Below are 14,772 nucleotides of genomic sequence, written 5' to 3'. Positions count from 1 at the left end.
GAGGCATTGCCAGATTGAATCAAATTATTTTAAACAAATAGATGGCACTAGGTTTCATTTCTATAAATAGCAATATATTACTTACTTGCATCTGATGTTACACTTCAGTTTCAACCACTCAACTATACTGTGATATTCTGTGCGCGAAGAGTTAACACATTTACCTCCTGACTTTGGTAGTTTGCATATACAAGTGGAACAAACCACGCTGTGAATACACCACCACTCATTAGCAGCCATTACCTTGACAACAGTGATTACAACTAAGAACAACCACATAGGTTACTTGCAACAACAGAATCCCCCAAACTACTTTGTTTGGTTAAAATGTGAAGAGAGAGTTCATTTTTCGTGTACTTACAAATCATTGACTGAGAGAAGTGAGATATTCATGTAAGGCCTCCAGAGAAAGTATAACAGGTGACTGATGCATTACTCTTTGTGGGCTGATGTCACAACAGTAATTATTGAAATATAAAGAATATTTATACACATTTTATTCAAACTACTATTTTTTTTATTGCGTCTACCTGTTATGTGTGGGACTACAGATGGAAATTAGCATTTTAGCATATTTTCATTTCTTGTAAATGATTAGCGTCACTGCACACTGTCCTCTTATAAATCAACTAAAGTAAACTATAAAAACGAATAAGTCAGTGTAAATATGTCACATAGAAATAAGAGAGTGACTTGCTTCTAAAGCAATCGAGTTTAGAATATATTAAATGACAAGATGAATTCAACTTCAGTCCCTGGATTGGATCAAAACTTGAAATCCTAAAGATAGAAATACCACTTTAGACTACCTAAAAAAAAAGTATAACTAAATACATTGCAAAAAATAATTGTAAGATAACTTAAATTATAACATTGGTTTCATTACTTTCTTTGCCTCAAATCAGCCAACAACTTAAAAAATATATTATTTCACTAAGACCTGCTCCAAGACGTAATTATGGTTATTATATATCACAATTGGGCGGCACGGTGGTGTAGTGGTTGGCACTGTCGCCTCACAGCAGGAATCCGCCCTTCTGTTCGGAGTTTGCATGTTCTCCCTGTGTCAGCGTGGGTTTTCTCTGGGTACTCCAGCTTCCTCCCACAGTCCAAAGACATGCAGGTTAATTGGTGACTCTACATTGTCTGTAGGTGTGAATGTGAGTGTGAATGGTTGTCTGTCTCTATGTGTCAGCCCTGTGATAGTCTGGTGACCTGTCCAGGGTGTACCCCGCCTCTCGCCCAATGTCAGCTGGGATAGGCTCCAGCCGCCTAGAGACCCTCAAGAGGATAAGCGGTTACGAAAACGGATGGATGGACAGTCTTTGCTGTTACAATCCTGGTCTCTTCAGAGCCAATGGTAAATCAGCATGATGTTTATGTAGTACATATAATTATCATATGCACCATGTTACTCCATGAGTGTAATCACTTAGACTTAAAATCAACAATTCGACAGGCAACATAAAGACAACAAAGTATTAGTTGGAAAAATATCCTGAACTATTACAATTTCTTAAAGTAAATGGTACATTTATAAAGGTTAAACCAGGTGTGGTTGTAATAACAGGAGGGTTGTAACAGCACCACTCTCACCAGAAAGTCATGACCTTTAAATCATGTAGAACATTTATAGACCACTTTCTTCCTGGCCTTGTATGTGTACAACTAAAACACTAATGTTTAGGCACAACAGTAGATTTTTGGATCAAGTCTTTATTTTGATTAGTACTGATACTGTTGACATAAAAATTATGTAACTCGTATTAAATAAGAGTAACAGTTAGTCTCTTGGGTAAAATGTGAGGCCTTTCATCTTTGCTTATGTCAAAGCATCATGTTGCTGCTGTTAACTAAACAATGGCCCCTTTCACTCTGCCTCTTCAAGGCAGAAATGTCATGCTGTTATGCCACCTCTCCATTCTGCATGAAAAAGTACAATCATGACCGCGGGCCCCTTTTGATTCTTTGATGACGGGATGTTGTCTAAAATCACACGCTGGAGTGGAATGATGCCACCGTTGTTTGGCTCTGTGTAAAATATTGAGGTTGTTTAAAGAAGGGACTTGGTAGCAGCCCTATAGCATGATCTCTATGTAGAAAACGGCTAATGTCTGTATAAACGGGACAGCCGACAGGACAGGATCACAGGCGACATGTGCGTGATGTTTTGAAGACGTGTTATGTGTGTGACCCACTGCAGGAGATTTAAAAAGTGGCTGTTAGCAGTTAGTAGCTAACTCAATGAAGTAAAATAGCAACTGAAAATGTCAGCACATTGGGAAATTGATGAGGTCCAGGAGCTCCTTATGCTCTGAGCAGGGGACAAGATTGGCCGCCATATAACAGATACAGCAAATGAAATATTATTTCATTCAATCGAATATTATTTTGTTATGTTTTGCCATTGATATTGTTTAAAAAGCGCTGCTGACGCGTATGTTATATGTCTCATGTATGTTATGTATCTATGTATGTCATATATAGAGGCCTGCAACTCCCCGCAGTCAGTTAAAGCTGAAGAGGATTCTTGGAGAAGAGGTGAAACATCTTCAAGAAACAATATGTTATATGTCACAGTATAGACAATTGACCTTTCGCAAAGCCCCGCCCCTTTGTGACGGTCCAACAAGATGTTGGAGTAAGCATGGAGCCCACACTGTAACTAACTGAACTCCCTTAAGAAATATTATGATATTTTTGGAAAAATGAAATAGTGATTCCAGAGAGAAGCAGACAGAGGGGTCTACAGTCTGTGTTTGAAGGATATATCCAGGATGTCAAACTGACTCAGCAGCAACAACAGGTTAAAAAGACAAAGATAGTTAGAAGCTAAAGCCGAACTATAGGCTACAGATCACAGTGTAAAAGTGAACCACCACATCACTGCTGATCACCACAGAAGATGATGAATATAAAGGGAAACTTTGCTGATATTGAACCAGCTGTGTGGCATCACAGTGTGTGCAGATGAACTGCGTTTGCCCCCATGTCGCTGCCAGCACCCAGACCTCTGCAGCAGGGCGGGCATGGATCTTCGGGGATGTCCAACAACGTTCATCTACGCACAATGCGATGACACACAGCTGGTTGAATATCAGCAAAGTTTCCTTGCTTCTCTTCACTGGATCCTGTACAGCAGTGTTGGTCTTTGTTTCACTGTTATAATCATTAAAAAGCAAAAGCAGCATGTGTATACATTCAGTAGGCTATATCTTCAGTAGCTAGCTAGCTAAACCTACACTTTTCAGGGTTTGATTTTGGTTTTGGAACAGGGAAGAAACGTATATCTTTTTCCAACCTCTCCAGGTAACGAGTATCATTAATACACGATGTGCCCCAGGCACAACATTTAGCTCCAAATCCACAAAACCAGCCTGAAAATTTAGGAAATCTGAAACGATTGCATTAAAGTCAATGGAGCACAGCGGTGTTGGTGTCGAACCCTGGTCTGAGTCGGCGTGATGCTACGTTATGATTGGCCAGTCTGCGTCCAGGGTGTTCACATCATTTCCCATAATCAGAATGGTCCTGCCAGGCTATTTTTTGTACCACCCCCTCCCCTCTCATTACTAACGAACAGTCCCTAATTCTGTTTCAGATGTGTATGCCCACAGTCTGCAATACTTCTTTTCTTTTAGCAGAAATATGCATACTACAGGTTTGTCGATATTGGCACATTTTCAGTATCAGGAGTTGAATTCAACACCACCTAGTACCGTTTGCGCCGCACCTCTGTGAACATGTAGCCTACGCCTCCACCTACTGTCTGTCGAGCATGTTGTCGAGCTCCAGCACCCCGGGAAAGAGGGCAGGCAGAGTAGCAACGTAGCAGAGGTTATGAAAAAGAGAAGAGCTCCTATTGAGGCCGTTTCCACTTTCAGAAAAATCCTGGCAAAGATTAAGGAACATTTTCAAATACATCGCATATCTTCCCTTCAAACGCCTAATGCTTATTTAAACTTGAATATAGCACAACACCGACACTGACGGTAACAGTTAAAGTGTATGTTATGGTAATAATTAATGTGGAAATACACCAACTGTTGCAAACCGTGCTTCCATGTTGAAGAGTTATGTTTTCACGGCCGAGTGGTTCATCTTCTCCAATATAGACGATCTAACTGGAAGAGACGTCCACGTGCTGCTGCCTGGACCAATCAGAAGCATGCGGGGAACCGTTGGGGTTTGAATCATCCCCTGAAAACAGCGGCAGATGACAGCAGCAGCTCGTTTCGCTCACAAACACTGCTCGTAACTTAGTGAGCTAACTTCACAACAACACCCGTAAACAGCTTTCAGGACTAAAACTTTGACATCATTTGCTATCATGTCGAAAAAACAGATTTACTATTCTGACAAGTACACCGATGAGGAGTTCGAGTACAGGTACGATGAACTATTCGGTATTTGCTAACATTAACAAGCTACCGTTTTCAAAAGTCCGTTAACTGTTCTGTGTTGAACGTTAGTCAAATTATGTTAAGCTTGTTTCAGTTAGCTAATTTTAGACGGCTCAAAATGTCGATAACGTATGCTGGCATTTGCATTTTGTAGCGGGTGATTCTGTAAAACATAGTATAGCGTGTGTAACTTAGCTTAGCGTTATGTTAAACTTGGTAATTAGCTAACAAAACTGCAACAGAACAACCCCAATCAACGGAACAGCTAATGCTAGCTAACTGTTACTGTACGTTAACGGTGTCGACAATGTTAAAATCACTTTGGTTTGAACTGGGGGCGTAACGTCGCTGCCATGTTAAAACAAACAAACAAAATACACTAACGTTATTATTAGTTAGGCCGAGCGTCAACGTTAGCTAGCAAACTAAACTTTACTAAAATCGCTAAACTGAAATTGTCTTGTAGTGGGTCATTATTGACTGTTTTAATTATCTTCCCATAGGCATGTGGTGCTTCCAAAGCAGCTGTCCAAACTGGTGCCCTCCTCCCACCTGATGACAGAAGACGAGTGGAGGGGTCTTGGGGTGCAGCAGAGCCAGGGCTGGATTCACTACATGATCCACAAACCAGGTGAGAACCCATGGACTTAATAGACAACACTCATGTAACAGTGAAAGAGCTATTGATCATTTTCATATGTTTTTGTCCATACTGGTTTTGCAGAGATTCTTTGTTACTGGGTGTCTATCTACAAGAGATGAGGGACAAAATCTACAATTCTCCATCTGTGCAAAAAAGCATCATAATGCTTAAGCAAAGCTAATGTATAGTTTTACGGTCTCACCAGTCTGAATTGGTCTAATCAAATGGGTATTTCCAACGTGACAGTATTTTTAGAGCAAAAGTCTGCACTTCTGCAGCTCAGCGAGGATACGCTGCAGGGAAATGCAACTGCAGCTGGAAAATACCTCATTGTTTTGTCTATCTCAAACAGCTGAAGCCTCGTTTTAGCTTTAGCCCAGCTGTAGAGTGCATTTTTGCACAGGAGGACTGTGTATTTTGCCTGCAATCTCTTACATAGTAGTCAGCGACAAAAGGATCTATTGATGGCCAGTATGAAGAGTGAAATTATTATGGTGACCAGTAATTCTTGTTTGTACATCTGTATTTTTGTACTAAGGTAGTCATGGAAAATATCTGAGCCTATCCATTACAACAGAGATACTTAATTTGCTTTGCCCAGGGGCCACATGTGCAAAATGCGAGGAGTCCAGGGGCCGGTTAATAACAAACTTTAGTAATTCATATATTAATAATTAGACCAGACCTCTGAGAGGGGCACCTTATTTACATTCAAAGGACAAAAACAATCCCAGTGTTAATTTAGTTTAGACTTTATTGTAAATTAGAAGATGGTCAGCAGGCCACATGGCACCCCATTGTGGGCAAAATATGGCCCACGGGCTGCAAGTTGAGTATCACTGCTTTAACGGCTCCTAGCATGTACCATTACCAGTGAAAGTTATATGCACATGGATCACAACCTTATGCAAGTTAGTACACTGTATGGTGTAACCACTGTACTGTATGGTACAGTAGATGAAGCTGACGGATACATCTTCTTTGCTTTACTCTCTAGAGCCACACATACTGCTTTTCAGAAGACCTCTCCCAAAGGATTAAATGGAAACCACCTGTAAATCATCTTCTATCATCTTTGCTGATAAGAACCATACATCTCTCCTACATACATCTCTTCATATGCTCTAATGTATTGTTAGAAAACCCTTAGTTGCATCTTTTCTTTTGTCCTTTCAAACTCCCTCAATTTTTAGAGGCAATGGGAGGCAAACACTTTGTTTTCACTGTGAAGGATAACCTTATAAACAATATGAAGGCGGAGCTTGCCTGTCGATTGTACATTTTAAGACATTTTTTTAAAAGTCTTTTGATGCCATTTTGTTATGATTGATTTACTTGCTGAGTATCGGACAGGCATAGGGTTTTATTTTTCTTCAGCTCACTATTTTCCCCAAAAACTTTGTGTTTTTCCTGTTCTTAAACTTATGTTTGTGTTGTGTGTATATAATATTATTTCTAGATATTATAAATGTCAACAGTGAGTCATGGATGATTCAACACGTTCTTTGTTGTTGAAAGAACAAGATTAAATGTACTTCTTCATGTTTGCTCATATGTTGTTTTTTCTACCAGATTACAGAATAAGTGTGAGAGTGCAATGATGTTCAGTCAGAAACATTGACAACAAGTGGGGTAACAAATTCAGAGTGTCTGACACCCAGGGAGTAGGCTGGTGCCCGAGCCTTGTGAACTGTCACTTTCTCTGGATTGTAAGTTCCAGGCCCGGGTTTCTCTGTGGCATCTCTGGGTAAGCTGTGGCGTCCCAGCATGGAATACGCCGGCTGTCTGGGTAGATAAACACTCGGGTCCGTACTGTTGTACCTGCAAGGCCCTGGCGTCTTGGCTAAATCCACAGAAGGTCCCCCTGTGCTGAAACTACCTGACATTGTGTAGCTTGCGCTGGCTTGCTTGTTCGGGACTTGAGGGCCCATTAGCGGAGGGAGACAGTACTTGTTAGGAGCAGGTACTGCGTCCACGCTTCGGTAGTGCGTACGGGCACCCATTGTGTAGGACGGGGGTCTGCGCTGGAGGTTGCATGGTGGGGTCTTCTCAGGGCTGTATGCACCAGGTCCAGGTGTCTGGAAGAGCTCCTCTAGTGAACAGAAAACCGTTGAATAATACAAACCATCAGCTCAACACCATATGGTAGTGTTTACTGAGTGGGGTTCAGATTTTCAGTTACAACAGCTGACACTGGATCTCTGGAAGTAGTGTCGAAAACAAATGTTCATGTACAAGCGTTCACCCTTTCACAAAATGAGTCATAACGACATAACCTGAAAAAAATGTGCACTCAAAATAACCGTCATTTTCTTATTCAGAAGAGGAACTTACTCTGTGCTTTCACTCTGCCCAACATTGAGTATGCAGGTGTGCCATCCCTTCCAAAGCGAGTGATCTTTGCATCAATGTGATACTGCGGCCCTGGACTTGAGTCTACACAATACACTGCAGGGAAAGTAAACATTTATGATCAATTTAATATAATGTCTCCTCTGTCAGTATAGTTTAATCATGCAGTGGTCCTTAAACTGGCTTGATGAACATAAAGTGAGGCATTGTTTCCCCCTACTGGCTTTAATTTGGCATTACACCACTTAGGACGTGTACCACTCTGACTTAGCTCCTGTTTGAGGAGATTATATCACTCTGACAAGATGAACACAATACTGTTGTTTATAAAAATGTAATGTTTGTGTATTCTTGATAAGACTTGTGGTTCTGACAACAAAGGTCTGACAGAGATAGCGTCAAAGTTTCCTCCGCCGCTGTGCAGCTAAAGGATAATCTAAAGGTTGAGGAGATAAAGAGCTCACTGGTGTCACTCATCCTGCCGTGGAAAGAATAGGCAGGGCTCGTTGGCTTGGTGAAGTCGTGGCCCATGAATCCGATTGTGGGAGGAAGCCCATAGCGCCCAGGCCCTGGCCCTAGAGACGTGGGGAAATGTCACAAAGAAGAATGACCCACACATACTGATATAGCAAAATATGCAGTAATATTAATAATAATAATAATCTTTATTTGTATGGCACTTTTCAAAACACAGTTACAAAGTGCTTTATGGGACAAATGAAATAAAATCGGTGTGTGTATAAAGGAGTAGTAAGTAAGGTTAGTATGTTTCAGCACCAGTCAGTGACTCATTAGAATGCAATGTCCACACGTTTGCAAAAATTATAGAATTTTGCATAACTGTGACTACTTATCACCATCTGATAAACTCCAGTGTGAGAGGCAAGAATGATCTGCATTAGACCTGCGTCGTTGCACCTTCTAACAGCCAATTAGCCTCTAGCTTTCATCTGATTGTCCTCTATCATGTGCATTGGGTCAAAAAAAAGCGAGCTTGATGCAGCACACATGAAGACACAGAGGTGTTACATCAGCGTACAAATGTTCAGTGGCATGTGCACAAGCAGAGCAAGTGAAAGCATTTTTCACAGAGAGGAGCGAGTCCTGGCAGGTCTGCACTCTGAGAAACCCTCTGCTCTGCTCAAGTCAATGTTTCCCCTTTGAAATTTACCAGCTGAAACATAGGTAATGATGTATGGGTTTACATAATGTATTGACAAACTTACCCTTTTCTCTTCCTGCTATTACAGGGTATTTCTTCTCCATTTGACTCTTTGTAGAATTGAATTCTTCAGGAATCCTTTAATGGTAGCAGTACTACTGAGACATTCATACAGCATGTCAGTCATAGCAAAAAGAAGCTGGCTGGCAGGTTGTTCCCCCGTTTAGCCAAAACTGAGGTCAGCTGCATATTTGAAAATTCATTTGTTAGAGGAGCACCTCACTCCATGTTCATCTTGATGGTTTTTCTACAGTTATCATATTAATGTTCCTCCAGGATCCATCCTCAGCCGTGCCCTGCCTCACAGTGAAACCCAGAGCCCCGTATGATCCAGAATCAATCCCTAATTTCCTCTGAAACAACCAGGAAACCCGAGCCGTATAATACACATCAAAGTGTCAACAGCAGAGCTGACTCTGCACTGGATAGGGTTTTATCTACCTGCCTGTTTGTCCCCTTTGTCCACCTGTTGGTGGCTCAGACGAATGAATAGCCCTTCCTCCACAGAGGTGGATGTATAGGTGCACTCAGCTGCTACTGAGGAACAATGTCATCACTCCGACTCACTCTCATGTAATGCTAGCTCCCCCTGCAAACCATGAAACCAAGATCCCCCTCTCCCTCCTTTCTCTTTTCACTCTTTCTGCTCATCGCGGTGTGGAGACGCAATATCACTCTTCAGCCATGCATGCAGTTGCCACGGAGACTGCTGTGGGTAGTGTGCTGCGGCCAGGTCCCCTGCATCGCTGGCTGACTGTCACTACGGGAACAAAGTTTTCTGTTTAGACTGGAGGGGTAAATACTAACGTAAATGCTCAGAGATCAGAGGGAGGGTTGAATTTGTGAAGTTCCACAACTTCTGTCTCAAATTTTACCTTTAACTATGAATTACTGACAGCACCAGTTCTCCATACACACCTCCTTATATTGATGAAAGAATGCAGAAACCACACATACATAAAACACAAACACTGATGCAGGGTCAGATGCAGCACACTTGGAGCAGTTACAGAGAGAGTACCGTCATTTGGCAGGCTCCATTAAATTGCCAACACACACTCTAATTTCTCATCTTTAACATAAGGTCAAACCGATTACCCAGATGCAGTTACAGTTTAGCCCTCTTTGATCTCCTCTAATCCCAGCGATGATTTGTAGTTGGGATTTGAAGGCCTCAGTTAAAGGCCTAAGCTGCAGTTGCCAGAGGCCACAGTAGCTGAGTGGCTTGACAACTGACGTGTGCAGAAAACAAACATTAAACTTTAACAGCCTCTAACTCTTTCCCAGCCGCTGCTTCGGTAACCTGTATCTGCTGTGAGCATTTACACAAACACATAAAGTACCGCGCACATCCAAACCAGGAGATGTAGAGAGTGTGTACAAAGTGATACACACATGTACATGCTTTCTGTCTCCAACACAGAAGCCTGCCAGAGGTCACAGAGTCAGTTATCAAAGCAGAGGGCCCTCTGAAGCAGCAGGGTTGTAATACAGCTCGCTGCTGACAGGAAATTATCTCCAGACTTAACTAGCCTTTCAAAGGAAATGGAGCAACACAGCTTTCATAAACTGCAGCTCCTCTGCTAGAAGAGCAGATATATGTACTGTGCTGTGCTGCATCCGCAGAGATTGTATTGTACTGAAAAGTAACAAGGGTGAAGGTATTTCTATCCTACAGTTATACACAGTAGAATTGCACAAGCTCAAACAGAAGACAGAAGTGTGGTAGCAAAATACAGAAGCCAGTAACTCTAACAAAAGTAACCTATGCCAGCAAAATAACTATGTATATATCAGTTACTCATAATGTGTTATCTTGAATTCATGAAGAAAACATTATTTTTTTTGCACGCCTTCACTTTGAACGGAGAATCCAAAAAAAGGCAATGAAGGTCTGCATTCGGCAATAGCAAAACTGTCAAAACCTCTGTCTCCAATCTCTCACACAACTCGACAAGAACAGTAATTTTACCTCACAGAACACAGGAGTTGCTGGTCCACCACTGCCTTGATCAGTTAGTGTTATTATTTATTTCTTATTTAACCTTTATTAAACCAGGAAGTCCCATTGCAGTCGAAAATCTCCAGGCCAAGGTAGCAGCCAATCAGGACACATTTAACATGCAACATATACAACATATAACACAAAAATCCACAATAAAACAACAACTGTTCAAACATAGTGGCCTCTGAAGAAAAACAAGCACACATCTCTGTCACCACATTCTTTATGATGCCCTTAGATTCATCAATGGATGTAAGCGTTTCTAATTTTCTTTCTTTTTGAAGATTGTTACATGTCCATGGTGCACAGTATCTGTTAAAACCCAGGGTACATTAAAGAGCAACCACTTGGAGGAGCATAGCAGGTAACTACCAGAGCTGACGAACAGAACGGAGCAGAGGTTGGCCAGAGGTTTGCCTAGTATTGCTCTATAGATAAAAATGCACCAGTGCTGTTGTCTGGGAATGGCCAATGACGTCCAACCCTGCAAATCATAAAGAATGCATTTGTAATAAAACGTAGAGATGCATGGTAGACTGAATCAAGGCTTCGTAAAATGGAGGAGGTTGCATGCATATACAATATGTCAATGTACTCAATCACAGACAGAAAAGTAGCTTCAACAAGTTTTTTTCCTGAGCACTGAAAGTAAAACAAGACTTCTAAAATAAAAACCAATCTTCACTTTAAGGTTCCTCACTAGAGCAGCAATATGTACATTAAACGAAAGCTTGTCATCTATCCATACTGTATACCCAAGTACTTGTATGAGGACACTTGCCAAATGGATTTACTATCAGAAGTGAAGATGCTAAAATAGTCAAGCAACTGTGAGCGAGCTTCTGAGAAGGCCACAAACTTTTCTGAGCATTTAAAATCAATTTTTAATTGTGTGACTTTGGTGTTTTAAAGGGTTAGTTTGGATTCACCAAAGTCTCACAATTACACAAATAAACCATCGGCTGCTCTCATGTTCAGGGTGGTAAAATGACTGTTTTTGTCAATGGAGTCTGGCTTGGAAAGAGAGCATAGATAAGTTCCCCTTTCGGTTCAGTTCCCCGTTGGAATTGCTCAATCAATTCATCACGAATCTTCTCAGTTTTTGGATTCTACGTTCACCAGAGGCATGCGAGAAAAACAGTTTGCTACACAAATAAAAGGTAACGCAGTGAAAACTTGATATACATTTTTTTTGTTGTTGTTGAAGTATTCCTTTAATGACCCACGCAAGAGCAGATCTTGTCTGATTATTAACCACAGCATCAAAACCTGAGCGCGAAAGCCGACAAAATCAAAACCTTGGATTGTATACAAATTTTATTCTCGTTTGTTTTAAAAAGCACTTTTTTTTTATATGAACAGGGGCTACATTTAATCAAATTTGGTACATTTACATGAATTCAGAACTTCATTATTGATTTTTAAGTTGATTGCTTCACGAATCAAAATTTAACAAAAACAAAATAGCTTATGAACTGTACAATCAAATCTCAAGGTAGGTAAGGTGAAAGGTGACTTGAGAGTAGACGATGTTTCAGAAACGTTTGAGCTGGTGTGTCCTGGTGGACCAGTTTGAGTCGGTCAGAGACCTTTGTTACATGTCAGTCCCCCTTCTTTATTTTATCTGTCAATCTCCACTGTGATATCTAGGAAAGGCAATAACGCCCCCCCAAAAATCTTTAAAATGAAAAACATTTGAGCTTATGTTTCTGTAAAGCATATGGGCAGCATATGTCTTTCTCCAGCAGGATACCAGCACAGGAATTTCATCAAACATTTCAATAATTGGGTTAAAGCTTGCTATGAAAAGAAAAAAAAAGCCTTTGACAGCACATATCTTTTGTTTGAACTCAAAGAACCACGAGGGCAGAAAGTAGACTGTATGGGCGGGCAATGACAAAAAAATAAAAATGATATGACCTCTAGCTACAAATAAATACCACAGATAGAAAATATAACAAAATATTTTGCTTAAAGTCAGGTGTAATTACAAACATAAATACTTGATTATTTCTTCTAGTGATTATAAAGGCAATACAGTGAATAACAAAGATGCTATGGTGCCTATTGGTGACCAGGAGTCTGGAGGAAGGAAAATAAAAGTCTGGAGGACACTACCTTAACAGCAGTCATACACACACACACACACACACACTCACATCACAACCACATGCACACAAATGTATAAATGCATCCACACAGGCTCCATTCATGACAATCTAACACCTAAAAACACTCACACACTGTCACACTCTTATTCTCCAGACTCCATCATCTCTTCCTTTCAGGCTGGACAAGTCCCAAGTCTCTCTTCTCTTTCCATTCACTAGCATATTCACAAATAATGTACAATTTGGAGGTGGGTATGGCTTCACTCTGTGGGCGTTTCTGTGGACAACAAGAAAACAAGACAAACCATTATAAGATCAGACACTATTAACACTTCTCTCACTCAACAGTATAAATCTGTATTGTTATTTAAAGAGACAGTTCACCCCAAAATCAACCGTATCACCACACAGAAGGAAGCGTGGATCTAGTGTTAGCTCAAGCCTAGAGCACAAGCCTCTCATCATGAGCAGATGCACAATTGGCAGCTGTAGTTTGGTAAAAAGTCCCTACGTGAAACTACGGCCAATATCTCCAACACTCGACAACTCGCACCAAACAATCTACACTGATAAATAGCACTAAAGGTAAAAGGAAAAATACAGTATGCATTTTTGATTTGGGGGTGAGCTGTCACTTTACCAGGTGCATTTCATACCTGCAAATAACTAACCATAAAGGCTACTAAATGATGAATGACATAGCTGTTTCAACAAGGCCTGTAGTTTATTTTGAGGCAGTCCCACATACATCTTTCTGCAGTCATAGATACTTTAAAGAGCACCACATGTGGGTTCATCTGTGTCTGAAAACACCATTCCTCCCGTTTGACTGATGTTTACTAAAAACTACAGTGCCCAGCTGTTTTAGTAAACAAGTGACCATTTTTAAAGATAAGTTTTTGTAGGAATGAATAAGCTTGGGGCTGTGTGCTACAGACAGGGTGGGGAAATTGGCAAGTACTGAAAGACAGACCAGTGTTTTTAGTTTTTGTCTTTTCACAGGGTTTGTTGACTAAGAGATATATATATAGAAACAGAATCGATGGAGCAGCTCCTACCATCGCTCAGGGGTGTTTTTTGTGTCCAGTGTGGGTAGCTGGGTATCTGCTGGCTGGAGCACCTTCTGCTCTACGTCCTGCCCACCGTCAGGAAGGTCAAAATGGTCCCCTCCCTCTGCATCGGCGAGGAAAGGCTCAGAATCTGGGTCGTATTCGTAAGAGTAGTAGGACACCTCTGCCATGGAGCCCTGCTCCTCTTCACCTGGAGAGATCACGGATGGGGTGAAAAATGGAGACACGTTACACCAGATGTGAGCTTGGCGCTCGTCCTGTCAGGTTTGTATCTATGTTTACACTGTACACAAGACTGCATGCATCTTTGATTACAATGTACCAGTAGGCTATTTCGAGATGGATAAGCCATAATTTCCACTGCTCTCACTTGTCACTGGCTAGCTAGCTTGCTATCATGGACACAAATTGGCATTCGGTTGTTGCTACAACTACTGGCAGGACCTCACGCCTCCTTGTGGGCCTCTCAAATTCAAAACTAATCATCTTGGCAGTCGATATATACCCATTAAATCATGGTCAGGGGAATTTAAAGCAACATTTTATGGTTATATTTCAGTGTTCATGTCGTTACCCATCTTTGTTGTCATTACAACACAGACCTAACAGCAGTGCTGCTGAAATCCGTAAGTGCAGTTAGAAAACTTGTTTGTGTAATACCAAAGATGCTAAATGTCATCCTACACGGAGATGAGGTAATAATAAAAAAAAATAAAATAATACTAGCTTTATTTGTAGAGTACTTTTTGAGCTGAAAGCATAAAGGGCTTTCCAAGGTGCAGAAAATACAAAACAGAAGTGATACTAATAAAACATAAGCATAAACATACGCCTACACCAACATATACCTATAAGCATGCATACATATACACATGGCTGCAAATATACACTCCCATACACACAATAAGTCTATCAACTGTCAGGAAAGGCCAATCTGTCGAAGTAAGTTTTAACATGAGATTTAAA

General features: G+C 40.9%; 3 protein-coding genes across 3 annotated transcripts in view; 1 reads left to right on the top strand and 2 right to left on the bottom strand.

Moving 5' to 3' along the window:
- The first annotated feature begins 4,187 nt into the window (after positions 1-4,187).
- cks2 (CDC28 protein kinase regulatory subunit 2) lies at positions 4,188-6,588 on the top strand. Its single transcript, XM_033622384.2, has 3 exons — positions 4,188-4,389; positions 4,907-5,034; positions 6,044-6,588. The coding sequence occupies exons 1-3, from the start codon at positions 4,331-4,333 to the stop codon at positions 6,085-6,087; spliced, it is 231 nt and encodes a 76-aa protein (XP_033478275.1). The 5' UTR covers positions 4,188-4,330; the 3' UTR covers positions 6,088-6,588.
- Positions 6,589-6,645: 57 nt separating this feature from the next.
- On the bottom strand, positions 6,646-8,911 carry cimap1d (CIMAP1 family member D). Its single transcript, XM_033622383.2, has 4 exons — positions 8,625-8,911; positions 7,863-7,973; positions 7,381-7,494; positions 6,646-7,138 (listed from the first exon to the last, which is right to left on the bottom strand). The coding sequence occupies exons 1-4, from the start codon at positions 8,662-8,664 to the stop codon at positions 6,651-6,653; spliced, it is 753 nt and encodes a 250-aa protein (XP_033478274.1). The 5' UTR covers positions 8,665-8,911; the 3' UTR covers positions 6,646-6,650.
- Positions 8,912-10,632: 1,721 nt separating this feature from the next.
- The window catches only part of cpamd8 (C3 and PZP like alpha-2-macroglobulin domain containing 8), a 52,583-nt gene continuing 48,443 nt past the window's right edge, over positions 10,633-14,772 (bottom strand). Inside the window, exons 43-44 of the mRNA XM_033622255.2 lie at positions 13,795-13,996; positions 10,633-13,013 (exon numbers count right to left, since the gene is read on the bottom strand). Of these exons, the coding sequence (XP_033478146.1) occupies position 13,013; positions 13,795-13,996 (203 nt within the window). The 3' untranslated portion in view covers positions 10,633-13,012. The remainder of the gene's footprint in view (positions 13,014-13,794; positions 13,997-14,772) is intronic.

Source organism: Epinephelus lanceolatus, chromosome 6, assembly GCF_041903045.1.
Source record: "Epinephelus lanceolatus isolate andai-2023 chromosome 6, ASM4190304v1, whole genome shotgun sequence".
NCBI classification, from domain to species: Eukaryota; Metazoa; Chordata; class Actinopteri; order Perciformes; family Serranidae; genus Epinephelus; species Epinephelus lanceolatus.
This window is presented reverse-complemented; position numbering and strand designations above follow the sequence as displayed.

What these genes read in the sequence shown, in the direction of transcription:
- cks2 (XM_033622384.2), top strand. Translation starts at nt 4,331, where the DNA reads ATGTCGAAAAAACAGATTTACTATTCTGACAAGTACACCGATGAGGAG. An exon ending in GATGAGGAGTTCGAGTACAG is followed by an intron (nt 4,390 to 4,906) that starts GTACGATGAACT and finishes ATCTTCCCATAG; the next exon opens with GCATGTGGTGCTTCCAAAGC. An exon ending in CTACATGATCCACAAACCAG is followed by an intron (nt 5,035 to 6,043) that starts GTGAGAACCCAT and finishes TTTACTCTCTAG; the next exon opens with AGCCACACATACTGCTTTTC.
- cimap1d (XM_033622383.2), bottom strand. Translation starts at nt 8,664, where the DNA reads ATGGAGAAGAAATACCCTGTAATAGCAGGAAGAGAAAAGG. An exon ending in AATAGCAGGAAGAGAAAAGG is followed by an intron (nt 7,974 to 8,624) that starts GTAAGTTTGTCA and finishes CCACGTCTCTAG; the next exon opens with GGCCAGGGCCTGGGCGCTAT. An exon ending in CGGCAGGATGAGTGACACCA is followed by an intron (nt 7,495 to 7,862) that starts GTGAGCTCTTTA and finishes CTTTCCCTGCAG; the next exon opens with TGTATTGTGTAGACTCAAGT.